Source organism: Microcaecilia unicolor, chromosome 1 (genome assembly GCF_901765095.1).
Source record: "Microcaecilia unicolor chromosome 1, aMicUni1.1, whole genome shotgun sequence".
Taxonomy (NCBI): Eukaryota; Metazoa; Chordata; class Amphibia; order Gymnophiona; family Siphonopidae; genus Microcaecilia; species Microcaecilia unicolor.
Window position 1 is genome coordinate 464,611,510 of NC_044031.1, and position 21,798 is coordinate 464,633,307.

At 42.8% G+C, this 21,798-nt stretch overlaps 1 protein-coding gene across 4 annotated transcripts in view; it reads right to left on the reverse strand.

Moving 5' to 3' along the window:
* Window positions 1–21,472, reverse strand: part of PPP4R1 (protein phosphatase 4 regulatory subunit 1) — a 309,323-nt gene extending 287,851 nt beyond the window's left edge. For 2 of the 4 annotated variants that reach the window (XM_030213410.1, XM_030213404.1), the window contains exons 1-2: window positions 21,215–21,472; window positions 20,896–20,946 (exon numbers count right to left, since the gene is read on the reverse strand). In XM_030213410.1, coding sequence (XP_030069270.1) covers window positions 20,896–20,946; window positions 21,215–21,221 — 58 coding nt within the window. In that variant the 5' untranslated portion in view covers window positions 21,222–21,472. Of the gene's footprint in view, window positions 1–20,482; window positions 20,732–20,895; window positions 20,947–21,214 lie in introns of those variants that run through there. The other 2 variants (XM_030213420.1, XM_030213415.1) reach the window with 1 other exon arrangement.
* Between the last annotated feature and the right edge of the window lie 326 nt (window positions 21,473–21,798).

The window sequence follows — 21,798 nt, forward strand, 5'->3', positions numbered from 1 at the left end:
TCATTGTACTCCCGTTGTCTGCAGTGTTCCCTGCCTCTGGTTGCTGTGTGCTGAGCTTGGTTTAACCCTTTGTCTGCAGAGCTTCTCTGCTTCTTGCAGTTATCTGTTTACTGCAGTCTTCCCTTTGTGACTGTTTCAGTCCTTTCTTTGCTGTACTATCTCCTGTATTACAGAGCACTGTCCCTTTCTGTGCTGGTGTGTGTGTTAGGCTCCGCACTCCGTTTTGCGGACTTTTCCCTTCCCTATTTGCTGAGGGTCTCTGCCTACAGTATCTTATATTACAGTCCCTCACTTTCTTTGTGTGTGGTGGGCTACGGCTTGACTTGTTTCTGTTTGTGCTTCCCTTTCTCCTTGATTACCAGCACCGAGGGTGTTGCTGGTGCTCCGGTCCCCTTGGGGGACCCCTCGTTTAGTCTCTTTCTCCCCTCCCTAAGTATGAGTCAGTTCCAATTAGGCCGTGAGGCCCGCATGCTTGAATTCTGAGTGAATCAGTTCCAGATATGCCGTGAGGCACGCCTGATTGCCCTATCTTCCCTTTTCTGAGGTGCAAGTTGGTTGCTGCATGTGTGTGTAGTGTCTGCTCGGCCTAACCCCTATACTAGGCCTCGGCCGGGGCCCAAGGGCTCACAACCAGACTAACATTAGGATCCCCTCCGCAGGGACAGGTATCACTGCCTCTCGCGTCCCCAGCAGGCCTAATGAACAGAAGCCAGGCCTGGGAATTAAACCCATTTCTCTGACATGAAAACACAGAACACTTATACCAGGCAAGTACAGATATGCATATTTTCAAAGCACTTAGCCCCTCAAAGAGTGCCTGCAGTTTCTACAAAATGAACAGGTCTCAATGGCTGTTTCTTAGGCTTCTTGGGCATAATAGTTGGAAATTATTTCCTAGAGAAAGTAACCTTACAGAGAACATTTTGCAAGGGTCTTCCTGTTAGTAAAGAAGAAAAACTGATATATTGTTCAGTTACCTTTCAATTAAACAACGTGACTGATTAAAGAGAAAATTTGAAAGGGCAGATTAAGTGCAGTGTGAATCAAAGTTAACCAGAGCTGCTCCTAGTCCTGAAGAGGTGCTGAGGACCTGTTGAGGGGAAGAAAACTTCACTGGTCTATCTTACCTGCTGGAAATTGAATTCAAATTTGGGAAAAGGTACACGTGGGGTTGAATAGGTAATTTCATTGTCTTTATTTGTTAAAATTACTCTACTTATCAATTTAGACACTAGTGTAGCCTTTTAAGTCTCTGTTAGAGTTTATGTTTTAGATTCTAGCATAAACCCTTCCCCTCCCCCGGTTTACTAAGCTGCGCAGCAATGCTGACCCAGTCCATTGAAAGTGAATGGGCTGTGTCGGCATTAACATGCGGCTTAGTAAACAGGAGGGGGGGGGGGGGGGGTTAGTAGTTTATATTGTATTTTAGAACTTAACATAACATTGGTTTAGAGCACAAGTATTAAGGGAAGCTTCTGTTTAGTGTTTAATTCCTTCTCCTCCACCCCATCTCCTACCAACCCCAAGGCTGAACTTTGATTTTATAGACTCTCTAGCCAATTAGGAGGAATACACTGTAGATTGAAGTAGATTTTTTTTTGCCTTTTTTTTGCAAAAAGTGCTGTCTTTCATTTATTTATTTTAGGAAAGGGTTTATTTAAATTCAAATTTTATATTGCTGGGAAAACTGTTGCTTTATTTTTTTTATTTTCTTATCTTCATAGAGAGGACTTAGTTTAATTTTCTCTTTAAGAAGCTTCTTTGCTTGCTTGCTCCATGATTTCTTTTTTACCTCCAAAAGGAGAGATGACCTAAAAAAATCTATTTTGAAATCCCCGCACTTCTGAGGGTTAGACCTTACATAAAAGACAGCTGCTACTTTTAGCCTATAGGACAGCTAAGGAAAAGTTTAGGGACTTTGGTAGTGCTTTTTCTGTTTTCCTTCTATTAATGCAAATTCTTCTGCAACTGCACTATGGCTGGGAAACATAATTTCACCAAAGCTGTTGCCCCAGTTACAGCTTCTGCTCCTGTGCAGACAGAAAATGTGATCCCAGGAGAGGGTCTGGTTCCATGTGCCAGATGTCTTCAGCTTGAATCCCTCATGAAATAAGTAAAAGAACAGCGAGGAGGTGGCATGGTTGAGAAGAATCCATGAAAATAAGATGAAATGCCTCATGAAGCATTAAAGATTTCCAGCAGTGGGGAAGAAGCAGCTGTGCTGGAAAAGGACAATGGACTCAGACCACGAGACCCTGCAGGACTGATACCATGACTCCACTTGCTCTCGAACTGAAGAACTAATATGCAGCCATGGAAATGGAGGTGAGAGCAATCCCAGAGAAAGGAGGAATCAGAGCTCAAAATCCCCAAAGTTGCTGGATCACTGATCACTAAAAGACAAAAAGTAGTGGTGGTTGGCGATTCTCTTCTGAAAGGGTCAGAGGCATCCATCTGCAGACCAGACATGATGTCCCAAGAGGTGTGCTAGCTGCCAAAGAGCTTGCCGAGACTCATCAAGACTATTCACTATTACCCAATGCTGCACATCCATGTTGGCACAAATGATATTGCTAGGTACCCCTCCAAACGTATCAAAAGTGACTTCATAGTTCTGGGAGAAAGGGTGAAGCAGACAGGTGCATAGGTGGTGTTATCGATCCTCCCTGCTAAAGGTAAAGGCCAAAGCAGAGAAGCTCGCACCTGGAGATGAATATGTGGCTGCGCAAATGGTGTCACAAAAGCATTTTGGATTCCTAGACCATGGGATGCTTTTCCAAGGGCTGCTGAGAAGATAGTATCAATTTATCAAAGAAGGGAAGAAGTGCCTTCAGCGAAGATAGCATCTGGGCAAGAAGCACCGTAAGTTGCTCCTCTCTCACCTTAACATTTTGTTCTTTTCTGAACTTCCGCTAAATTAATGCCTACACAAGGGGGAAACAGTGGGCTTATCCTGCAGCTCCTGTTCCTCCTTTGGTGGGACCTATGGATCGATTTATACCTCCAAGCATAACCCCGGGGCTGCCGGAAGGAGCAGCGGGAGGTGAACCGCTCCCCCCACTTGAAGCAGACATCTCACTCAGCCCCAAAGTGCGGAGTCCCCCGACGATGCCAGCTGCCCTGCTTGTGGATCTTCCCAGAGTTGCATACACCAAAGAGGGTCTGTTAGTTCCTGTGGCAGGGGCCGACCAGATCAATTGACCGCTGAGATCAGCAGCACAGGAGTGCAATACTCGAGTTGCCGTCGGCATTCCAAATGACAGTATGAATGGGCAGTGAGTGTGTCCAGGATGGATCCATGACTCAGCTGAATAAGTCCTTGTTACCTGCAAAGCCTATGGTGATCACTTTGGAGTGAGTCAATATAGGATGCCTTGGTGAGTGGAGAAATCTTTTTCGAAAAACTTTTTGACCCTAGTGACTCAGACTCAATCTCTTCTTGGGAAACTTGCTGACACTGAATGTAAAGTTCAATGTTTGGAATCATCTAAACTTTCAAACAAGTCTGAGATTATGAGGCTTAAGGAAGGGCAGTCTTCTATAATTAAAGAAAACAATATTACAAAGGCAAGTTGAGAATTCAGAAAAATCAGCAGAGTTTGAAAACCTTATGCTTTATTCATTTTCCTAAATTACCAGCTATTGCTTCTCTTACTACTTTTAAAAGATATCTTGCTGAGATTTTGAAAATACCAGAGCAGAGCAACCTTATTCCCCTGTGTCCAGAATATATATTTGTTACCTCATGCAAAGAAACCTTCTGAACAACTAATAGTAGATGGGGCTGAGGTACCTTTTCATAATTTGAACTTAACTCAGATGATAGATGATAATGTGAGTATGCAGATGGCTATGTCGACTGTGGATTTTGTTCTACAACCAGATCGAGATTGTAGTTTGAGGGTTTTTTCCATCATAGGCAAGAAAGATTTTTGAATCACAAGGTTAGAGCACTTTCTGATATTTCCAGACAAACCCAACAGAGACATTAATGCTTTTTGAAACTGAATCCATATGTTTTGCAGCTAGGAGGTATATGTTGCATTAATTTAAACATGTGGTAAAGCTGCAATCAGTAAAACATATCTTCTTTGAGCCCTCACATTTAATGACTTTCTTGGACTCTAAGCTAGTTTCTACTCCCCCTCCACCTGTGTTAACAACATCTACTCCGTAAAGAAGTATGTTTAGCTTGGTATTGGTTCTCTTTTTCTTCTTTGGTTCTATTTCTTTGAATTGTGCCTTGCCTCTCCCTCTCTTTCTGGACTTGAAATAGGATTATCACTTAATTGATTTCTTCATTCTTTTTGTGTTAAATGTGAAGAGAACTAAGATGTTTTCTTTTTGCTATGTTTTATGATGTAATATAAAACCCTCCTGTATGTGATATTGCTTCTTTTCTGATCAAGAGTTTTCTTGTAAAATTTGTTAAATTGCTTAAAAAATAAAATTAAAAAAAGAAAGTAGTGTCTTCAACAGCAGACTAACTACTGAAGAGGGCTTTAAACTAGAATCACTGGGGCAGGGTGATCAAAGCCCCAAGGTAAGCGAAGCATTAAATTTCTCTACATAAAGGGGGGGAAAGGGCAAAGTCTAGAAACTGTATATACTAATGCCCAATGTAAGGAAAAGTATGGGAGTCCAGAAGAGGTGCTGTGAGACGACTTCCAGAGAGCGATAGATCTTCACTGATAAGAATTTTCTGGGAAATTGTTTTTAAACTTGGGGAAAGGTAGACTTAGAATTCAATAGGTAACCCCAAGGACTTCATTTTAAATTACTCTGCTCACTCAGGGATCTTTTGCTAAAGAGTAGTAGGGCTACCGCCACGCTGGAGTGCAGTAAATCAGGCCCACCGCCAGGCTATCTCAAGAGCCCAGTGGTAGTCCCTCTGCTGCATGCCAACTGGCACTAGAAAAAGCATTTTTATTTTCTAGCACCAGAGGCAGCGCTGCCTGGTTACCACCGGGGTAGCGCGTGAGCCCTTACCACCCCCTAAATGGGTGGCAGTAAGGGCTCCCCCAGGAAATGACCACACGGCAACTGGTTAACTTACCAAAGGGCCATTTACCTTTAAAAACAAACAAAAAAAAAGCCCCTTACCCGGTGCAATGAAAGGAGGCCTTAGCACATGGCAAATCCACGCACCACTACCAGAGGGCCCCTTTTACCTCAGTTTTGTAAAAGGGGCCCTTAGCAAAGGAGTTAAAGGAATAGTTTTTCTTTAAAGTCTCTGTTGCAGTTGCATAAGCTAGCATTTAAGGGGGCTATTTTACAGTTACTATAGACAAAGCAGCATTTAAACAAGAAAAACTGGGTGAAGGCCAACAATCGCTTAAAAGCGCATAGTTCAGAAAAAGGTTTCTTAAAAAGATGTTAAAAATCTTTAAACTATGTGTATTTATCAATCAAATTTTATTTGGTCTTTTACCTGACTATATGTAATACATGTTGCAATTACCTTTACGTAATGCTCATCTGAGGTCGAGAGACTATCTTCTCCGCCGTTTTCCATGTTGTAAAAATCTTTGTTCCACACACAGAAAAACAGAGAGGGGTTCGCACTCTCCACAGCAATTGAACACAACAAAAAAATGGAGTGGAGAGGACCTTTATTAGGACCCAATAAAGGTTATTCTGGAGCATCTTACCCTTGTGTGTGGCGACTGATCTCTTGATATTTGGTCCTCTCCACTCCATGTTTTTGTTGTAAAAATCTTTGTTACATGTCTATTCATGATGCAAGCTTCACATACCAAGCTACTAGGAAATGGAATTCCCTACCAAAGTTACTCAGATATGTTACTGACTACTTTAAATTTATAAATTGTTGAAAACATTCTTATTTAGTTAATTCCTTGCCACTACTGGTGATTTTTATTCTTTTAGTTAATTTATTTCAAAATGAGTCATCTTACTGCTTGGATGTTTTTACCTATTATTGTTTTGTATTTTCATTATAATTCTCTTATTGTAATTTGCTTTAAAAGTTTGATGTAAGCCACATTGAACCTGTTTGGGATAATGCGGGGTACAAATGCCATAAATAAATAAACAAACAAACAAACTAAGGCTGCACATTTAGGGCTTCTTTTAGTAGAGAGGTGTGGTAGCAGTGTTAATGAAAGGAAGCCCATAGGAATTGAATGGACTTCCTCTCATTTGCCGTAGTGACCTGAATTAGGTGTTAATTAAGGTGTGAGGAAGTAGAATATTTGCTGAGGTTACTAAGGGCAATCTGATTACTGAGTTAGCTAAAATGGGTCTGTCTGAAGCAGTCCCCTCAGATTCAAAACTATATAAAGAGGAAAGGCCCCACTTAACTTTCTTTCTGAGAAGCTCTGAGAGAAAAGGACATTATTCTAGTAAGTGAACATTATTTTGCCTTGTGCTTTGGGAACTTAAAGCTTGGGGTTTAAAGGAGGAATTATAGGTTAGTGATAGGCAGAATACAAATATAAAAAAGCAAACTTTATCAACTAATCTCCATACTCTTTTCCCCCTAGTTTTAAAACTTGAACTTTGTACCACAGCATTAACAACCTCTAGCAGGCATTGCAGGATGTAGTTTAGACCACAAGTGAAATCTACTATATCTGTATTTAATTTTCGAAAGGGCAACTAAAATAAAATAAGGAAAATGGTTAAAAAGAAACTAAAAAGGATCAACTGCAAGGGTTAGGACACTAACAGGCTTATTTTCGAAAGAGAAGGGCACCCATCTTTCGATATAAATCGGGAGATAGGCGCCCTCTAAGGGTCAGCCAAATCAGCATAATCAAAAGCCAATTTTGGGCGCCCCCAACTGCTTCCCATCGCAGGGACGACCAAAGTTCCCAGGAGAATAGCGAAGGCGGGACTGGGGCGTGCCTAACAGATGGGCGTCCTCGAGTGATAATGGAAAAAAGAAGGGCGTCTCTGACGAGCGCTTGGGCGACTTTACTTGATCCATTTTTTTCTTACGACCAAGCCTCAAAAAGGTGTCCGAACTGACCAGATGACCATCGGAGGGAATCGGGGATGACCTCCCCTGACTCCCCCAGTGGCAACTAACCCCCTCCCACCCTGAAAAAAACAACTTTAAAAACTTATTTTGCCAGCCTGAAATGTCATACTCAGGTCCATCGCAGCAGTATGCAGGTCCCTGGGAGGGGAGGTATGTATGTGTCAGCGGAGGCATAGCGAAGGTGTGGACGTCCTTCTTTCAAACATTTTGGACGTCCTGAACTGCCCCCCCCCCCCTCACAGGGACGGCCAAATTTCAAGGGAGTGGAGTGGAGGAGTGGCCTAGTGGCTGAAGCACGAGTCTTGCAATCCAGAGGTGGCCGGTTCAAATCCCAGTGATACTACTTGTGATCCAAAATCCAAATAAATAAAGGGGTTGTCGGAGGCATAGCAGGCATGGACGTCCTTCTCAAAGAAACATCCACATTTTGGACGTCCTCAACTGCCGTTGCAGGGACCGAGGCATATACACGCAGCTTGTCTGCATGTATGAAGCCTTCTTTGGCATGCGCAAAGCAGCCATGCATAATGCTTGGCTGCTCTGCACTGGCTTCCCCTCCTTAGCTCATTTGCACACGATTTCCTTCCTAACAGCGAGCAGCTCATTTGCATGCGATTTCCTTCATGCAAGCCCGTTCCTTTCCGAATCGCTAAGGGATCGGTAAGGGAAGGGCTTTTTCCGTTCAGTGAGTGCATCAGTTAGTCCACTGCAGTGCCCCTAGGGTGCCCGGTTGGTGTCCTGACATGTGAGGGGGATCAGTGCACTACGAATGCTGACTCCTCCCACGACCAAATGAGTTGGATTTGGTCGTTTTTGAGATGGGCGCCCTCGGTTTCCATTATCGCCAAAAACCGGGGAGGACCATCTCTAAGGTCGACCATCTCAACATTTATGTCGACCATCTCTAAGGTCGACCTAAATGTTGAGATTTGGGTGTCCCTGACCATATTATCAAAATGAAAGATGGGCGCCCATCTTGTTTCGATAATACAGGTTTCCCCACCCCTTCGCAGGGACGTCCTGTGAGGACGTCCTTAGGAAAACTTGGGTGCCCCGTTCGATTATGCCCCTCCACATCAGGCGTGGACATTATTCAAAAATACCTTCTTGGAAGCCCAATCCAGATGCATTCCATGTATTTGCAAAGGTGGAAAGAAGAAAAAACATCAGCCAGCGTGGTTGAAAGGGGAAGTACAAGAGGCCATTACAGCCAAAAGATTGTCCTTCAAAGAATGGAAAAAGGACCCAAATGAAGAAAATAAGATGCAACATAAGCACTGGGAAGTCAGAAGCAAAGCATTAATAAAGAAGGCTAAAAGTGAATATGAAGAAAAACTTACCACAAATTCTAAAACTCACAGTAACAACTTTTTCAGGTACATCAGAAGCAAGAAAGCCTGCAAGAGAATCTGTGGGACCGTTAAGATTATGAAGGAGCAAAAGGGGCACTCAGGGAGGACAAGGCCATAGCGGAGAAACTAAATGAATTCTTTGCTTTTGTCTTTATGGAAGATGTAAGAGATCTGCCTGTACTGGAAATGGTTTTCAAGGGTGATGTTGAAGAACCGAAAGAAATCTCAGTGAACCTGGAAGATGTACTGAGCCAAACTGACAAATTTAAAGAGTAGTAAATCAGCTGGACTGGATGGCATACATCCAAGGGTACTCAAAGAACTCAAGCATGAAACTGCTGATCTGCTGTTAGTAATATGTAACCTGTCGTTAAAATCATCCGTAGTACCTCAAGATTGGAGGGTGGCCAATGTGACGCCAATTTTTTAAAAGGGTTCAAGGGATGATCAGGAAATTATAGACCAGTAAGCCTGACGTCGGTGCCAGGCAAAATAGTGGAAACATTTTTCACGTTACATTCTTACATATTTCATCATAGCCCGTTTTTCGCTTTAGTAATTTGGGACTCCCTTTTTTTCCCTTTTGTTGACGCCAGCACATAATCCATTTCTGGCACTAGCAACACACGCTATTTTTCCCTTTCTTTTCTAGCTATTGTCCTTTGTTTTTAGGTACGTTACTTATGCCTTTGACTATTGATAACATATTTACATATCTTCACGTCACATATTTAAATAGCTTTTACGTCATACATTTACATACACTTTAATATTACCACCTTAGTTTGTTTTCACCTTTTTTCCTTCCTTTCAGCGTCGCAGTTCAGCACTCACTTTTTATTATCATTTAGTCCAGTCTTCAGTCCAGTTTTTATTTTTTTACCACTCTACATAGTTCCTACATTATTCACACGTCACATCCCCCCATCACTTTTGGTGCACTTTTTATCTATTAAATTTTTGCTTAACTCGTGGTTTCCAGCTTTTGTAAGGCACAATTAGTCTTATCATTTAGCAGCAGAAACATTTAACTGTCTTTTTAAAGGTAAGGCGGTCCAAGACTTTCACAGTTTGTAAGTCTTACACATATCTCCTTCTTCCGTTACTCACGCTATACGCCTCTTGGCATTATTTATTTATTTATTTTTTTGTTACATTTGTACCCCGCGCTTTCCCACTCATGGCAGGCTCAATGCGGTGGGCAATGGAGGGTTAAGTGACTTGCCCAGAGTCACAAGGAGCTGCCTGTGGCGGGAATCGAACTCAGTTCCTCAGGACCAAAGTCCACCACCCTAACCACTAGGTTGGTTCGTTGTTTTTATACACATACATATATTTTTGTTTATTGCACACCGGTAGCATGGTTACGTTGGTCTCCCTTCCAAGTCACAACTTATTCTTTCACCTATGTTGACATCTTTTCGTTCGTTTCACTTTTTCATTTGGTATTTACAAGCGGTACTATGGTTTTCCATCAATATGGCACCTTTCTCATATCTCCAACTCGGCCCACGGCACTTTGGCTATTTTCTCACATCCTATTAGTTTGGACGTTTGTCTATTTTTTTCTATCTGGTTTTCTTCTATGCCCTGTGGTTTTATCTGTTTTTAAATTAGGCATTTTTTGTCCTATTCACTTTATGCGTTCCTTTTCCCATTCTCTGTAAGCCATTTTTTATTTTTCCCCTCAGCTCTTTTGGTTCTAAATGTGGTATTCTCCCTCTCTTTACACAGATCATCCAGTTTTTCTTCATGATTTTCACTTTTTTGACGATTTTGTTTTGTATACAGGTCAGTAATATATTTCCGTATTTTTTGTTCTATATACATATTTTTTTATTATTTATACAGAGATCCAGGTCACACTCAAGTGCACATTACATAGTACTTCTTTCATTTATGAGTTTCACATTTTATGTGTTATTTTAAATTTAGATACAGATTTTAACTGCACACTGTATTATCTTCTTATTTATTTAGATTTTGCTCACACCTTTTTCAGTAGTAGCTCAAGGTGAGTTACATTCAGGTACACTGGATAGCTCTCTGTCCCAGGAGAGCTCACAATCTAAGTTTGTACCTGAGGCAATGGAGGGTTAAGTGACTTGCCCAAGATCACAAGGAGCGGCAGCGGGATTTGAACCGGCCACCTCTGGATTGCAAGACCGGTGCTCTAACCACTAGGCCACTCTCCCACTTATATTATATCCATAAGTTACACAAACTATACAAGCTCTGTTGCATTATATATTTTATGTATATATTGTTTCAGACTTCTGATGTGTTATATATCTTTTATATTTTTTTTTCCAGACTCCTGATTCAGGCATTCTGGCCAAAACACAACGTTGTGTTGAGTCATTTGTGATTTTTAAATAAACCTTGTTTTAAAACTCAAGACATTTTCTCACTTTTCTCCTCTTCTTTCGGAAATTATTATAAAGAATAAAATTACAGAACACTTAGACAAACATGGTTTAATGGGACAGAGTCAGCATGGGTTCAGCCGAGGGAAGTCTTGCCTAACCAATTTGCTTCATTTCTTTGAAGGTATGAATAAACATGTGGATAGATGTGAGCCAGTTGATGTAGTGTATCTAGATTTTCAGAAAGCTTTTGATAAAGTTCCTCACGAGAGACTCCTGAGAAAATTAGTCATGGGATAGGAGGCAAGGTTCTGGTGTGGATTAGGAATTGGTTATTGGACAGAAAACAGAGGGTAGGGTTAAATGGTCCGTTTGAACGGGCTGTATCAGCACTGCCACGCAGCAGCCGCCAGTAAATAGGAGGGGGACTTGTAGGCCTGTGGCCTTAATCTTTTTGTTAAACTGAAGGAGGGTGCGGTGGCTTTTCAGTTCTTGGATACTTAAAACATCCTTCATTCTTCACAGTCAACTTTTTGTAGGGTATACATCACTGAGACCATCTTAGGTTCATTAATAGATCAGTAAAACTCAATATGAGTGAAGGAAAGAAAACACTTCTCCAATTTGACCTCTCAAGTGTTTTTGACCTAGTTGTTCATAGTTTAAGTTCTTGATGATTTGGGGATCTTGGGTCGAGTTCTTGCTTGGTTAAAGGCTTTTTAAATAGATCATACAATGTCAGATTACATGATAATTTGTCTGAATGCTGGCGGAACCCTTGTAGACTTCCACAGGACTCCCTGTTGTTGCCTTTACTCTTTAATGTGTTTTTGCACTCTTGGATTACAAATTAAATGGGGCTGGCTTTCAAACATATCTATGCGGATGATATCATGGTTCTTATCCTGCTTTATTTCCCATTGCTCATGGATACTGGAATTATTCAGAGGTGTATAAACCTTATTCAATTTTGGATGCAACAATCTAAGGGGTCCTTTTACCAAGCTGCGGGAAAAAGTGCTCTGTCCTAGCGGCAGGGGCCGTTTTTTCTGCAGCCGGTAAAAGATTCCCCCCCCCCCCCCAAGAAAATGACCACGTAGTGAGAACTCTTACTGTGCGGCAGGGAGCCCTTACCACTGGGTGATCACCGCGACTTGGTACGAAGGGAGTTTTTATGGCTTGTGATTGTAACTCCTAGCTATTGATAGTTGCTGGTAAAACTGTTGCAAAAGGGGCAATTGTAGTTCCAAGGCCTTCTTATCCCTAATTAGTAACACACTAGTGAATACATTGTTTGCCATTGAACCCTAGACCTGCTATCACTACTGTTTTGGTTTCCAACAGATGCTTCAGGACATCTGAATTTCACACTATGTATGCACCTTGCATCTGTTCTACGGAAATCACACTAACTACCTTCATGGACCAAGGAAATTTCTACTCCACAGCCCCGTTAAGGATGGAACTGCTGCAAAGGCAGCATTCACGCACTGGATGAAGGAGTGGGAAAGAAAAAGGTAAGAAGAGAATGAGGAAGACTCAGTTAATATGCAATGGTGATAACTAATAGCAAGATTTAAGGCCAACAACTGTGTAGTTCGAGAAGGACTCTTGTACATGGCCCCTAGCTGAGGGCTTTAGGGGCAATAATTGGGCTAAATGAGGTAGAACAGAAATATAAATGGGGCAATGATTCCAGGGTGAGTGCAAATGAAGGCTCGTGGTGACACGGTGGACCTTCACTGAGCTGGAAGACCAAAATGTGAAGAAGGTTATTACTAGGACAATTTAAAAGGTTCCATTTCCATGCTTACACATACTTTGTATAGATGTGATGGAATAAAAGTGTGTTAGATGTGATGGAATAAAAGTGTGTTGCAATATGCTTAGGGGATTTGGCTCTAAGCACTGTTGCTTACAACTCTGATTTAACACATCTTTCATATAATGTAAACATAAACCACTGATCTTGAAGAGTAGACGTTTTATTTGTACTGATTATTTTTCCTGATTAGTGCCTACACCTTTCCCAGTTACCGAATTCACACCAAAAATGGATGCCAGTGCAAACCACCATAATTCACAACTTGAATGGCCAGTCAGTAGCAAAGCTGACTGCAAAGTCTGCTAATTAGTTTACCAAATTTTAGACTCCGTGCTCAGTACTTCTCCTTATAGGTACACAAACACACGCATAACGTAAACAAGTAACTTACTACTGATCTATTCTTTTCTTCAAACAAATTAATTTATCAGCTTTCTTCCTAAGACAGACATTTGAGACTCAATGCATGAAAACTCTTATCTTACTGCAGTGCTGCTCAAACTTTTTCTGGCTGTGACCCCATAATCGTGACTGCAATGACATCACCAAAATGTGTTATAATGACGCACCTATATAGCACTTGCCCAGGTCATGACCTCAAATGGGTTTGGAGTTGTAACCCAAAGTTTGGGAAGCGCTGTCCTACTGATGCTATATGACCTTGGGCAAATTACTTTAAACTTTGCTCTGCATCACCTAACCAAACTATGGCCAAACGATATACTAAGAATTTTTCAGAGAGAAAAAAAAATGGGAAAACACTTTAGTTCTTCTGGCTCTACTTATGGTAACTGCAATTGGAAAAGTAGATGCACCCACCATTTTATTAAAACTGTTTCTCCATTCTGCCATACTGAAGCCGTTATTAAAATCAAGAACTAAAATTCCTTGCTAGAATTTCTATCCAAAATGAATGAGAGTTTAAGTACTAATTGGAAAGAGAATTTGAATCTTGTTGGGTTGAACACCACAGAAAGCTTTTATGGTAATGATCTGTAACACAGAAAATCTACTAAAGAAAAAGAAGTACCGTATAGTAATATATTAACAAGAAGCCCTACTTTGTACAATACATTTTCATCTCTTTTCAACCCTTGGACTAAGATCTAAGTGCAGGGTCTGAATTATGATCTGAGGATTGTTTTCTTCTCAGTCTTTTGTTAGAAAGTGAAAATCTGTACAATATTGGAAGGGGAGTGTGGGAGTTAATGCCTTGGCACCAACTGAAGATACAACAATATAATAATTGCAAAACTAGATTAAACATCCTGTTTAAAATATATCTGTTTTAGCTATCTACAGAGGTACCTATATCAGGGGTTCTCAACCCAGTCTGGTTTTCAGGATATCCACAATGAATATGCATGAAAAATTTGAATGCACTCTCTCACTTGTATGCAAATCTACCTGTGTGTCCCAAGACACACTTACTTTAGCCTTTCAGGATACACACAATGAATATGAAATGAAAAAAAAAAAAATATATATATATATATATATATACACACACACACACACACAGTGCAATCCGCTTAAGTGCAAGGGTCTGGGACCAAAGAAATACACGCAGTTAACCGGAGCATGCACTCAACCGTTGTGACCCAAAGAAGCTTGACATCTGATAAACATATGTACAGTACGGTTTATTATACATACAGTACACAGTCTCCATTAACTGACATTAGGCATACTTGAATTAATCAGGCCCTTGCTGACTTCATACACTTCAAGTTCATGCTGACCTCTTTCCAATCTGCTCTTTTGCTTGCCAAACAGGACTATTACATCCAGCTGACTAATTCTCTCGGCTCAAACCCTCGACTTCTCTTCGCCACACTGAACTCTCTCCTCAAGGTGCCTCCATCTCCAACTCCCCCCTCACTATCTCCTCAGACCCTAGCTGAATTCTTCCATGACAAGGTTCAGAAGATAAACCTCGAATTCTCAACCAAGCCACCCCCACCTCTCCCTCCCCTTGTCCGTTTCCCTAACTACCCAACCCCTCCATCCTTTTCCTCCTTTCCCGAAATCACTGATGAGGAAACAACACATCTTCTCCTCCTCAAAACAAACTACCTGTTCCTCTGATCTCATTCCTACCCACCTTCTTAACACCATCTCTCCTACCTTTTATCTGTCATATCCTCAATCTATCACTTTCCACTGCGACTGTTCCTGATGCCTTCAAACATGCCGTGGTCGCACTACTCCTTAAGAAGCCTTCACTTGACCCTACCTGTCCTTACAACTATCGACCCATCTCCCTCCTCCCCTTCCTCTCCAAGATACTTGAGTGCCGTTCACCGCCGCGGTCTTGACTTTCTTTCATCTCAAACTGGTCTTGACCCACTCCAATCTGGCTTTCGTCCTCTTCATTCAACTGAAACTGCACTTACAAAAGTTTCCAACGACCTGTTACTGGCCAAATTCAAAGGTATCTTGCTAAGGATGTAAAAAGAATTGAAGCGGTGCAAAGAAAAGATACAAGAATGGTATGGGATTTGCGTTACAAGACGTATGAGAGACTTACTGACCTGAACATGTAAACTCTGGAAGAAAGGAGAAACAGGGGTGATATGATACAGACGTTCAAATATTTGAAAGGTATTAATCCGCAAATGAACCTTTTCCGGAGATGCAAAGGCGGTAGAACGAGAGGACATGAAATGAGATTGAAGGGGGGCAGACTCAAGAAAAATGTCAGGAAGTATTTTTTCACAGAGAGAGTAGTGGATGCTTGGAATGCCCTCCCGCAGGAGGTGGTGGAAATGAAAACGGTAACGGAATTCAAACATGCGTGGGATAAACATAAAGGAATCCTGTTCAAAAGCAATGGATCCTAAGGAGCTTAGCCGAGATTGGGTGGCAGAGCCGGTGGCGGGAGGTGGGGATGGTGCTGGGCAGACTTATACGGTCTGTGCCAGAGCCGGTGGTGGGAGGCGGGACTGGTGGTTGGGAGGCGGGGATAGTGCTGGGCAGACATACGGTCTGTGCCAGAACCGGTGGTGGGAGGCGGGGCTGGTGCTTGGGAGGCGGGGATAGTGCTGGGCAGACTTATACGGTCTGTGCCCTGAAAAGGACAGGTACAAACCAAGGTAAGGTACACACAAAAAGTAGCACATATGAGTTTATTTTGTTGGGCAGACTAGATGGACCGTGCAGGTTTTTTCTGCCGTCATCTACTATGTTACTATGTTAATATCCTCATCCTTCTTGATCTATTTGCCGCTTTTGATCACAGCTTACTCCTTGATACGTTGTCTTCACTTGGATTCCAGGGCTCTGTTCTTCCCTGGTTCTCCTCCTACCTCTCGCTTCGCACCTTTAGTGTACACTCTGGTGGATCCTCTTCCACTTCTATCCCACTACCGATCGGTGTACCTCAGGGTTCTGTTCTCGGTCCTCTCCTGTTCTCCATCTACACTTCTTCCCTTGGATCTCTGATATCATTCCATGGCTTTCAATATCATCTCTACGTTGATGACTCCCAGATCTACCTCCCTACCCCTGAAATCTCACCCAGCATCCAGACCAATGTATCAGCCTGCCTACCTGATATCGCTGCCTGGATGTCTCAATGTCATCTGAAACTTAACATGGCCAAAACCGAGCTTCTCATCTTTCCCCCTAAACCCACCTCTCCTCTCCCCCGTTTCTCTATTTCTGTGGATGGCAGTCTCATTCTCCCTGTCTCATCAGCTCGTAACCTTGGGGTCATCTTCGACTCCTCTCTCTCCTTCTCTGCTCACATTCAGCAGATTGCCAAAACCTGTCGTTTCTTTCTCTATAACATCAGCAAAATCCATCCCTTCCTCTCTGAGCACTCTACCAGAACCCTTATTCTCACTCTTATCACCTCTCGCCTAGATTATTGCAACCTGCTTCTCACTGGCCTCCCACTTAGCCATCGCTCTCCTCTTCAATCAGTCCAAAACTCTGCCGCGTGACTCATTTTCTTCCAGAGTCGCTATGCTCACATTAGCCCTCTCCTCGTCACTTCATTGGCTCCCTATCCGTTTCCGCATTCAATTCAAACTTCTCTTACTGACCTATAAGTGCATTCACTCTACCGCTCCCCAGTACCTCTCCACTCTTGTCTCTCCTTATGCCCCCCCTCGGGTACTCTGTTTTATGGATAAACCTCTCGTCTGTCCCCTTCTCCTCTACTGCTAATTCCAGACTCTGTTCTTTTTATCTCGCTGCACCTCACGCCTGGAATAGACTTTGGCCATTTTCAAATCCAGGCTAAAAACCCACCTCTTTAACACTGTTTTTGACTCCTAACCACTACTTACTTGCCCTGTACCCTTTTATCCCCACCTCTTTAATTCCCTTACCTCTTAGTTGTTCTGTCTGTCCTATTTAGATTGTGAGCTCTTTGAGCAGGGACTGTCTTTTTGTGTAAGGTGTATAGCGCTGCGTATGCCTTGTAGTTCTATAGAAGTGATAAGTAGTAGTCCTCTGTACACTCTTGTGACTGTGAGTTCCATAGACTACGTCTGCCAGATGGTAAAAACTGTCACAGCACTGACATCCAGTGGCCTCCAGATAGGCCCGCATGGTGTTGAGACTCTCCAGCGCTCTTGCAAAAGTGACAGGAGGTTGTTGAATTTCGTCAGCATGTGCCTCGCTGCTCATTTCATAATCTGTTTCATCATCAGCTGTTGCCTACGTGTAGGCGCATATCTCAACATCAGTGCTGTCATCAGCTGTTTGTAGTTCGTAATCAACAGCTACGTAGTGATGAAACTCCACTTCAGAAACACCGGCTGGGATGTCAATAGCCTGATCATCTGACGCGTTTACAACAGCTGCATCTGTTTCGTCCCTCTCCACATCCCTACCAAAGCTTGCCCGCTTATAGCTTTTCACAATGGTTGCCTGTGTAACATGATTCCAGGCTTCTTTCTGCATATGTAGGGAATCCAACAGTGATAGATTACGAGCCAGTTCAACAGCATGTTTATCCTTGCCAGTCTGGTCATCCATAACGCCCATCAGACGACGTAGCACAAGAGCCCGATAATGTTGTTTGAAATTGGCTATTATGCCCTGATCCAGAAGTTAGATCAGAGAGGTAGTGTTTGGTGGCAGGAAGACCACCTAGACGTTAGAAAGCCTGACATCATCACTGTGTGCAGCACAATTATCACAAAGCAACAAAATCTGACCCTTTTGTGCCCGCATTCTAGTGTCTAACTTATTTAGCCACTGCTTCCAAATTTCCCCAGTCATCCATGAATTTGCGTTAGCCTCGTATGACACAGGACGTCGCTTAACATTCTTGAAGCAATGGGGCTGTTTGCTCTTTCCAATAACAAGTGGTTCCAACTTCTCACTCCCATCCATACTGCAGCAAAGGAGGATCGTCAGTCGGTCCTTTGACATTTTACTTCCTGTAGTTTCGGCTTGTTTGAATGCAAGTGTTCCATTTGGAATCACTTGCCAGTAGAGACCGTTTTCGCCAGCACTGAAAATGTCACGAGGTGCAAACTCGTTCAAGATGGTAGGAAGAACTGAAACAACCCAATTTTCAGCACCAAAGCCATCAGTGTCTTGTTTTTCACCATGCTGTTTCTTTTTTTTTTTTTTTTTTATGTCCAAGAATTTTATTGGTTTTAGAAAAAGACAAACAAAAGACAATTTATCAAGTAATAACATCAATAGTAACACAGAATTTAAAAAAAAAACAACTCACCTGCAAATCAAATTAATAAATCTTAAACTAGTTACCTAAAATTATAAGATTTCAGATAATTATCCACAGGAGACCAAATTTTAGCAGTAGAACATGTCTCGCCCGTTTTGTCTGCAACAGAGGTTTCAAAGCTAGCTTTCTCCATAAGCAGTGGACCACTGACAGGAAACTGCTCCTGACTTGAGAAAACCACAGAAGAGCATCTTCTACACCCTCAGCTTTTCCCGCCCGTTTTCGTTTCCTGTATGGATTTTTATTGTTTTGCCAGTCTTCCAGAAGCTGATCTTTCGGCTTCAAGATACATGAAATTTGACTGGGATTGGCACCATATTCTTTAGCAATAGATGCTTGACTGTTTTCTAATTTTTTAAGAACTTCTATTCGTTCAGCCAGTGTTAAGTCTTACAGTTGCGCGACGACGACTTCAGTGTACACTAACAACATTCTTTCGCTTATTCTGCCTGTGGCAGTTAACCAACGAGATTTCAAATTTACCGCCCCTTTGTCACGCACCAATCGGCTTCCATATTCCGTGCGTGCGCTTATGCGGAGTCTTTCCTGCAGAGGAGCAGTCTTAAACCATGCATATAAGCAAACCTTGCACTTATCAGTGGTGCGCTAAACCGAAGTTTGTCCCGATAGAAATTGATGGCGCCAAAAACGGCACCGAAGTACCACATGCAGTTAAACAGAGCATGCACTTATCCGATATGCACTATATATACACACATATATATGCATACATATATATACATACATTCACACACACACACATATATATATATACTGGAGAAACAGTTTTAATAAAATGGTGGGTGCATCTGCTTACCCAATTGCAGTTACCATAAGCAGAGCAAAAAGAATTAAAGTGTTTTCCCATTTTATTTTAAAATACAACATCTCATAATAAATTTTAAAAATATAAGCATGCAAAACCAGTGGCCCCCAAACCTGGTCTTAAAGGCACCCCAGCCAGTCAGAATTTCAGGATATCCACAATGACTATCCATGCAAGAAATCTGCATCCAGTAGAGGCAGTACATGCAAATCTCTCTCATGAATATTCATTGTGGATATCTTGGACACTTGACTGGCTGGGTTTCCTCCAGGACCAGGTTTGGGCATCACTGCACTAAACTAAAAAAAAAAAAAAAACAGCAAAGAAAGCTAGTCAATTTTGCAACAATAACATGACAAAAAAAGGTGAAAAAAGTAAGAAAACATTTTCCCTGCATGAGCCAGAAACTGGTCTAACACCAAAAACTGTGATATTGTTAGTAAAATATCCAGTACTTTATCAGCCTATCACCCTACTTCAGGTCAATGAGGATGAGGAGAAGCGACTATGGTTAGTAGTGGAGGCCAAGCTCTCAACACTGCCACAGGATACTCTCTTTCCCCACCATGCAGCTGGAAATATGAAGTCAGCAGAGAAGAAAACTCCAGCTCCTGCAGCTGTTTCTTCCTTCCTGTCCCTTGCTGAACAGGAAGAAGGAAAGGTGAAGTCTCATGCAAACCCTATACTGCCAATCTCCCAGTTCTAAACTAGAAAAAAGGTACAGTGCATTTAGAGATGTATGTAAGGAAAGGACATGAAGCACCATGGAGAAGGATGAAATATATGAAGCACCATTGGGGAGAGATGGAATGGCAAGAAGAAATATCCCTGGGTCAGAGATGGTAATTTCTGGCCCTCAAGTTCTGCATGCAGAGCTGGTTTTCAGGATTTCCACAAGGAATGTTTGAGATATATTTGCGTACATCGATTTAAATTTTTATTTACATTAGTTGGCCATCCTGAAGCCCAGACTTGCAGCAGTTAATGATAGAAGTTCATCATTGCATTCTGGTTCCTAAAAATCATCAGATAGTGGTTAGGATTTTCTGATATTTCTACTATTGAACATACGCATTCCATAACAACTCCCTTAATCACTACAATAACAAATCTTTTGGTTACAACAAAGAAAAAGCTTGAAGTACAAGTCATCATGATGGTAACAACACAGTCTATATGTGCAATCTAACAAAATAGAAGCAATGGTCTCCTCCAAAGAGAAGCATACATTCTCCTTTACAAACCACCAAAATTACCCCTATTGAAAAGCTTAGTAGGGAAAGAAGTAACCAGCGTCTGCGAACTATAAAATCCGTCAGCCTCCCTTGTGTTCTCTTTCACTAGAATCCTCGAAGAACTTAAAGTACACTATTGAAAAAAAAAAAAATCTAACTCACCAGCAAACAAGAGAGCACGTTTAAAGAGTCAGAAAAAGATTTAACAGGCGCGGAGGTGGGGGACACAGAGAGCATGCAAGCTGTAACTTAAAAATATCCAGTTTCTCTACAAAACAGGCTCAAAGCGTGCGCCGAGGAACACAAGCAACCACCCCTTTCTTTGAGAGGGAGGAGGAGGAGGGGGCCAAAAAAAGGAGATCCTTTCAACTATTTCCCTATTAGGTTTCAGTGTCATTATGATGACTCCCTGGGTTTCCCGTGGCCCCGCCGCCTCTCCTTCCCTCTCCCCTGACAGGGTTGTGGCGGGCCCGGGCAGCGAGACGGAGGAAGAGAGGCGGCTTCCAGCGGCGAGAACCCGCGGCCTGGGCCACACCTGCAAGAAGCCCGAGAGAGAGAAACGAAAAGCCACTTACACACGTCCGCCTCCTCCGGCAGCTCGTCCTGGAGCAGCAGCAGCGCCGCATCTGCGGAGAGAATGAAGACTTATGATGAGAGAAAGAGCGAACGAGTCCTGGAAACCGCGCCAGTAACACACACACACACTCACACACACGCGTACGGCCCCGGCCTGTTACACGGCGCCCGCACCACATCACACACACACCCGAGGCCTGTAAACAGGGCGCCGCACTACATCACACACACACAACGGGACGCGGCCTCACGGCGAGACGGGATAAAGTGAAGCGCGGCCGCCCCGGAGTCCCAGCCACCGATATCGACTGGACTTACCCGCCATCTTGCTGCGCCCCTCCCCGGCGGCGGCTGCTGCTGCCGCTGTTGTGTCAAAAGCCGGGGCCCGCTGGAGTCTGAATCACTCACACACCCAGCCCAGAGAAAACAGCCTCTCCCACCCCGCCTTACACAAACAGACATACGCGCACACCGCTCTCCGCTCGCTGGCACTTACACACATCTAAACAATACGCGGTCACACACACAAAACAACAATAAAACAGGCTCTCACGCAACACACATAACAAATACATAGCCGCGCGCACAAACACACACTGCCTTGTTGTTGTCTCACTGAACCCCCCCCCCCCCCCGAAAAAAAACACCAACAGGGATACACAAGCACATACACACCACCTCCCCTCTCAAAAGAAACAAAAAAAACGGCCCTGTTGTATTACACCCCCCAACCAAAAAACAAATAAACCATACATATTGCCCTGCTGCTCTCTCATTGGCACACACCCCCCCCCCCCCCACCACCTCCCATTAATAGACAATGGCAGTTATGGACCCCTTAAGTAGGGGATATACAATTTCTTCTCTTGTAGAACAAATGTCAAAGAGTGCACACTCATTCC